The 7,421-nt window shown below is 48.5% G+C and overlaps 2 protein-coding genes across 2 annotated transcripts; both read left to right on the top strand.

Moving 5' to 3' along the window:
* Positions 1-229: 229 nt before the first annotated feature.
* VTN49DRAFT_4583 (uncharacterized protein) lies at positions 230-505 on the top strand (the record flags this gene model as incomplete). The annotated part of the gene is made up of 1 exon (XM_069412545.1): positions 230-505. One exon carries the CDS (start codon positions 230-232, stop codon positions 503-505), a length of 276 nt encoding a protein of 91 aa, XP_069267778.1.
* A 5,742-nt stretch (positions 506-6,247) lies between these two features.
* VTN49DRAFT_4582 (uncharacterized protein) lies at positions 6,248-7,400 on the top strand (the record flags this gene model as incomplete). Its single annotated transcript, XM_069412544.1, has 2 exons — positions 6,248-6,414; positions 7,292-7,400. 2 exons carry the CDS (start codon positions 6,248-6,250, stop codon positions 7,398-7,400), a joined length of 276 nt encoding a protein of 91 aa, XP_069267777.1.
* Between the last annotated feature and the right edge of the window lie 21 nt (positions 7,401-7,421).

Here is a 7,421-nt window from a genome sequence, read left to right as displayed (position 1 = left end):
CTTTGGGCATCGTTTCATCGGTTGGGTTGATGAAAGCATGTACTCTGTTCGTTCTCCTTGTGATGGCATGTGCCTCCCATTGTTCTGCTGAGCATTTTTGCCGTTGATGCGCCTTGTGGAGTGATTTTTCCTAGCGGGCATATACGGTGTTTTAGTGTTGAGCAATGGAAGCGACAGCACCACCACTCGAGGAGTTCGGCGGACGGCGTCATGACTGCATTCGGCTAAAATGATGGGAGGTCGACTGGTCTGCATTCGGTTTTTGGTCGGCACGGTTCACATGCATCTGGCATCGGCGTTTTGGCTCTTTGAAGGTTTAGCTCAAGGGTATATTGATGAAACTTGCACGGCACTGTATTATGTACACTTGGGAAAGTGCATCATGGGATTGGTTAGAGTGTATGTGTTGACAGACATACGGGCTGGCACTCTGAATCAGAGACATGGGCGTCCTACGGCGTCCTCCGGCGTTGGTTGGTCTCGATCTTTTGTGCATCCAAAGTAATTCATCTGTCTACGCGTAGAGTATCTTGGATTGTCGTGAACCGCTTGCCAGACATTGGGTGAATATACGTTTCAAACCCATGAGTGGACATATTCTTGCCTTGCAATGCCGTAAGATCCAGTGGCATGATATATATATATATATATCTAAACTCAGTGACTTTGGCATTCACAGGATAGATAACTAAGTGATAACGTGTGTCGTAAAGAATGCAGCCACGAAGAACCACCAAGTTTCTTCTGTTACTGATAATTCCTACCATAACTGCATGGATCACTCGAACGGTCTACCTTTCTGAGTTTGTGCTGCGCAGGCTGTTCAACCGGGACCAAGTGATCTTTACCTAGAACTAGTACTTAAGAGGATTGCCAAAAGTGTTTTTGTGAGGAGACTCCTCCTCCCATTCCTCTGAGGAGGACCTTGAGAGTCTAGCGAAACAAAGTGGGCAACTTGATGGGAACTGCCCGGTAAGGACCTCCCAATTGCAGGCATACGTCGTTGCCTTTCTACAGTTGTTTTTTTTTTTTTTTGTTTGGAGACATTACAGAGGTACTTCACGACGGTGTGAGGCTATTTGTTTCAAACGACGGCTGGTGTTGGAAGCATATCTGGAATCTGCGATCTTTGCTGAAGATTCGCCGAGCGTTGGGGACGATTCGCTCCTGTTCGTACAGCAATCATGTCTTCGCTTTGTATCTCTCAATTTTCTCTTCGATGCTGCCAAGTCCTGCGTGCTTCCGATAATGGTTCGATATGAATTAAGCGATGACATGCCGTCAGCCTCCGCTCCGTAGATGCCTAACATGGTTCCTCTGCCTGAATGTAATAATATTATACGGTCCCCTCCTTCCGCACTCCAGGACGCTCGTCATGCTCGTCCTGCTCGATGCTCAAAAATGTGCAACGTTTATGACAGGGATTATTATTTATTAGACGGGTAACTCCGATATGACCGGACCAGGGGTAGAGCAGTCAATCATCGGACCGAAGAAAACGAAAGATTGCAGCAAGCCGAGCAGCTGCATGTTCCCTGGCTTTTCATCACCAGATAACCGGGGGCCGAGGGCATGTGCAGAGTTAATTGGAATAGGGAGTAGGTTCAATTGATTCCCATCGTTAATGATAGTGATTTTAGTAGCTACCCAGAAACCGGAGCCATTGATTTGTTCCGTTGAAGTTCATCAGCCATTGGTAAGCCAGTCAAAAAGAGCGGGCGAAGGATCATGATGCAGCCATCCATGCCATCTGTCGGCAGCGATATCATTCAGACCAGTCGAGATAATTACTGTACAGAGTATGGGGGGGCCCCCAAATGCCCTGTTCGTTTGTGCGAGGGGGAACCGGTTCCTTGATTGACATTTGGACCGAGGTACTCTGAACGTCCTCCGAAGCCGAAATGGTCGAAAGCATTGACGCTCAAAAGGGGCAAATAAAGGTTCTGAAAGATAGGTAGCAACAATCAAGACGAAACCCCGAGGAAATCATGACGTTGATGATGATTGAGGGACGGCCGAGCCTGGATTTTGTAGCTTGAGATTAAAGTTTACTACTGGCTAGAGTTGTCGGAAGTTGAAACTTTTTCAAGGTTTGCTTGCTTGCTTGCTGGCTGGCATCAACCGTAAGTACACCGTAAGCAAAAGTAGTCTAACTAAATCAGGGTTTTGGGAGTTCCGCTGCGCGGAATTGGTTAGGGAGCAAGATTGAGTTGGATTCCCCAGATTGAGTTTGACATAGCGCCCTCCGCAAATTGCCCGTTCTGACAGGTGATATGCAGGCACTAATTCTGAATTAGAAACTCATGAAAATACGTGTAAAGACGTAGCTGCTAGAGAAGGCTAGTCTCGAGAGGTATTTGTCATTAGTGGGGCGCCACGAGATGATTGCCCATTAACTCCGTACCCGTACAGCGCACGGAGTACCTCCGTATTGTAACTTACGCATGTTCTCTGTATTTCGTATGGTACATGTCCCCGTCAGTGATGTTCTTTGAGGCCGTTATTGTGGAGCATTTTTGTATCGGTGGTTATGTACGTAATTTCGGCGCATTGTCGAGGTTTGTTGACAAGTACTTCGTAGGCAAAAAAAAAAAAAAAAAAAATAAAAGCTACTCGCACAACTGTTAGGTCTCGTGACACGGGAGCAGAAAATCACCATTCATCGCGCTGCTGTCGTCTTAATTCTTTCTTCGACTGTCACTGTCTGAGAAGCTCTACGAACCAATTTGCCTGGAATGCTGTGTGACTGCCAATTGCCTCTGAAAGGTCATGAAGAGGCAAAAGAAAATACTCATAGTTCAAAGCTTGTGTGCCAGACCATACTGCTCATAGTTAAGGGGCTCATAGTTCAGGGATAGTTAGGGAGGGCAGAGTTTGTCTTGGTTGAGTGCATGGCCGGACATCACTAAAGTCCGGAGAAGGTTGTTCGTAGATCATGCCTAGACGCCGACAGGCCAAGACCACGAAATTGCGGGAGCTCACGTGGCACGGTGAAGAAATGGATGACATAAGCACCGGCTCGGAGATCTCGCCTTCCGAGATTTCATCCTTGATCGTCTTAGCGGACGGTACTTCCCGTCCATGGCTTTCACCATGTTTGGTATACAGAAGGAGAGACGGAGTAAAAAATTGGGCCAAATAAATCGCCCGCTCCATTTCGAACAGGGATGAAATGACAAGGCCAGCCGCATTTCTTCCGTCTATCATCACTGTAACTAGTAGCCTCCATCAAGCGGGTGGTTCTTTTTTTTTTTTTTTTTTTGTTAATGTCTTGCCAGTTTTTTTTTTTAATTTTTTTACTTTCTCGGAATCTCTGCTTGAACGCACTGGCCACCTCGCAGGGCTAGCCTAGTGCCTAAAATCCCTCCCGTTAAAGATCGGGATCCATCAGGTCCCCGAACGTCAAAACCTAAGCCCCTTTAAAGCCCGAGAGCTAAACCAAAACAAGTTTAGTCTAACGATGGAGCCCGAGGTCCATCCAAACTCTGGAACAACATTGCTGCTTCATCGTCTCCTCCGTAAACGAGCTCCCCCTTCATACGGCATGACCAGGGTCTCTGAAAAAATTATTCAACCAAAGGGCAACGGTGCCCTTTGCTTGCTTCGTTGCAGCTGATCTGGCGTCCTCGGTGGCGGATTGGTCATGCAGTGTTGTGTTCTTTTCTCCCTGGTTTTCTTTTTGCCCCCGAAGTACGAACGATCCATTCGGAGTATGTATTCGATCATTGATGTCACACGCATTTATCCTATGACACGAATAAAGTGCCCTAGGTGAGAACATCGGCGGTTTTTGAGGCCGCAGCTGCTGTTGGGGTCAAGTTAGAATTAAGGACACCGTTTTTCGGAATGAATGGAGTCGCGAACTGGCATGCTTTTTTTTTTTTTTTTCACCCTAAGGAAATTTTTTTTTCGGGCCATTTCGTTGGGCTATCCTTCACAGCTAGTGCTCGTGTATGTTGGACGCCGGTATGCCCAGATGGTTAATTATGGAGTTGTGGCCAACTCGAAGGCGGGATTCTCAAACGGCCCGGCTATCTTGGTCGTGTACGGAGAATAACTATTTCTTACAGCCCGGTATTGTGCGTATTTTTCATCACACGTGACCATATTTCAGCTCCTAGTACTATGTGTTACTTAGATCCCGCAAAGTCATATTGACCAGCTGATCTGAAAGGAACAATCAAGCGAATCCGACGTTTACCTGCTCGCCTGCAAAGCTGAAACAACAGATTTTTTCTTTGCGTTGTGGTGGTGTTGATAAATTACGGAGTACATACTCAATACAGGATCCGGAGGAAAGATCCGCCGGTGCGGGTAACTAAATTTCAACGTCGCGCTAGCCAACTCTAAACATCTCACCAACCACTGACGCCGGCCTGGGCGGCGGCGTTTGGGATTGGAGGTTTCAACTGGGATTCAAATTACAAAGGCACATGCGTTGACATGAATACTTGAACACAAGCTCAGTCCAGTCTCAGCTCTCGTCTCGTGATCTCGCATGTTGTGCACACACCTCAGTAGGGAACGTCAGCTATTCCGTAGTATTTACGAGCATGGTCATGGTACATCGGTAAGCGTGAAGTATGGGACTAGGAAGGATTTGATATCATCTTGTCCGAAATTTGTGCACTTGAAACGACTAGCTGCTCTTTTCTAGGCATGTTGGGGTTGCGGCAGCCATGCGAGAAGACATGTTAACTACGGAGTGCTCGTACATACATACAATCGAAGCGAACTTCCTAATTCGTCTGAACGAGGTATAGGTACTGCTCGATCAAGCAAGGAAAACCAGGCTCCGGATGTACCGGGTACGTCCGACATTGCCTGCTTCTTCTCCATAGGAGTACGCTCTTTAAAGGTTGGCCGTTTCCTACTTATTTCGACCAGGTCCGAGTACGGAAAAACCTAGAAAGCACATACAGTAATGAATTGAACTGGAGGTTCAAAAAATTGGAACATCCGTGATATCACCGTCTCCAACGTTCGACAGGGGGGGGTCGCTGCACAAAGGATTGCCCCGTGGGTGCGTGGCAATCTCCAGGGACGAGGAAGCCGAGGACAAGCTGGACTCACTAAACGGTAATAGGAATCTCGAGGCTGACCGTTGTTACGGAGTGCAGCAGACTAAGCACTAGTCCCTGAAGGGCTCTGCGGATGCAGCTCCACGCGTTGGAACCCAACGTTAACGATCATGGATGCCACGCGAGGGCCGGTGGCCCGTGCGCGTTCGCACGTTGTCAAGTGAGAATAAAGTGATTAGTCATCTGTTTTTAATTTCTTGTCATCCGCTCTGATTGGACCACTCCTGAGTGTAACCCACCTGTAATTACGGGGTTCGCAATTGCCCATGCGTAGCGGGCTGTGACCGTTGTGTCTGTGAGAGCACCCAATCAAGTCTGCAAGCAATGCTCACCCAAGACTTTCAATCATCTGATTCTCGCCTAAGGCCTTCAATCACGATGCTGCGGTAAAATAATCCGCTGCTCGAAATAGTACGATCCTTAGGGCTGCAGGACGAAAGGTCTAGGCGGCCTTCAAGTCCATGGAGTAGAAACCCCTTTGGGCTACAGAATATTAAAAAGTTCGTATGTACCTGTTGTGCCGCACTCGCACTCCTGCTTCTCAGGTTATCCCTTCAGCAACCAGTCGAGAACTCGAGATGATGATGCATGATTTTCGCCACATGCGACTTTAAACGGACCTAGTCTTCTTCGCGAGGGAGAGACCTCAAGGAGAGACCTCGGTACGCCATCCCCTGCAATGCCTGTCGCATCTGAAGACAGTAAAGTAATTGAGAAAACGCCGAATCATGCCTGAAGCGATGCTACATCTACTCCCATCCATGAACTCTGAAAAATGAGCACGAGTGTAGAGTACGGACTGCCTCATTGCAATTTCATAGGCCCTTCAGACAGTTTGGCTCCCCGACTGTCATGGATTTGGTAGGATCAGCTGGCCCGTGCTCGGAGGATCGTCGCCCTTAGTAAAACAATCGATCGACATGAGCGACTTTTACGACTCTGGAGAGGAGAGACAGCTCGTAAACGTATCAAGTCGCATTGAATGAATTTGTCAACCGTGTTGCTTCCTCGTAGGAGTTGTAGGTCCTGTCACTGGATATGTCGGCCTTGAGCGATGGTTACTAGTTGACATAACTAGCCAAACGGTACGAACTTGTAAGTACGGAAAACTCGATAACAATGCCTGATGGGGGATCTACTCGTGTCCACTGACGTGCAGGGTCACCATGCTACTAAATCCTCGCTTGGTACCTGGGCCAGCGAATAAGGCTTCTTTCTTGCGCGGCTTGACAGCCAATGAGCGCCACGAACGCCACAATCAGCACTGCACTGTGCATTCGCCTTCGTTTGCCAGAGCTGCAGGCTTCGACGCTGGCCCGTTAGCGCCACAACGGTGGGATTCCATTCATGTAGTCTTCCAGTTCGTCGGGATGAAACCAGTCGCAGTTTGCTTTCCGTGCAAACTGTACTAGTTGGGCTTTGCGCCCAGAGCTTGGAAGGAGTCGTGAACATAGGCACAGGTTACATCCCAAACGGCCAAGACGCAGGTGATAAAGCCATGCTCTTCGTATCAACTTGACTAATTACTGAATACAATCTGGCATCTAACGCTCTGAAGAGGCCGGGTGTTCACAACTTTGGGAATTGCCTCTGGAAATGCCTATTTGGTAAAATCTCGGCGGTAGAATTGTTGGACTGGGAGCATCTCGGCACGGACAGGTACAAGGACGGGGTCAAATGCTGCATTACGGCGAACACCCTGGACTGTTTACGGGGTTGTTCTCTGGAGATGGCTAGATACTTCGTCTAAGTCGCGACTTGGAAATCTCCCCGTAAACTAGTACTTCGGATGGCAAACTGACAGGTTCAAGCCAGGAGGAGTGGCGACTTGCGCAGCCGGAGATATCTGTGCATCGTTCGCAAGCGCTCGATCTTTCTCAGAACGGTTTGGGCTGTTCAGATCGACGATCCCAGAGGAATAGTCGTCAATCGTCATGTCGGTAAGTGGACCGCCACGGAGTTGAACTAGCCGTTGAAAGTGAAGAAGCCGTCCTTCCTCCGTCGGGAAGATTCAATAGTTCGGAGTAGGTCCCAGTAGGGCCAGCAGGTAAATCTGAACGATGGGGCTCCCGTTGGACAACCTAAAAAATCGTGGTGGGCTGGTGGCTCTGAGGGTGGAAGAGGGATCTCGCGTGCACTACAAGGCTGGCTGAGCTTCGGGGTGGCTCATGCCAAAAAGAAGACAAGAAAGCGGCTAACGAGCTTACTAGGGGGTCCACGGTGAAGCTCAGCCAGAGGGACGATTCGATGACAGGCATCGAGAAGCTCCGACAGATTGTTGTTGTGGAGCTGGCGCCGAGCAAGCAAAAGGTTAAATAAAAAAAAAAAAGTAATGAAAAC

Source organism: Thermomyces lanuginosus (assembly GCF_041956635.1).
Source record: "Thermomyces lanuginosus strain ATCC 200065 unplaced genomic scaffold VTN49scaffold_31, whole genome shotgun sequence".
Taxonomy (NCBI): domain Eukaryota; kingdom Fungi; phylum Ascomycota; class Eurotiomycetes; order Eurotiales; family Trichocomaceae; genus Thermomyces; species Thermomyces lanuginosus.
This window is presented reverse-complemented; position numbering and strand designations above follow the sequence as displayed.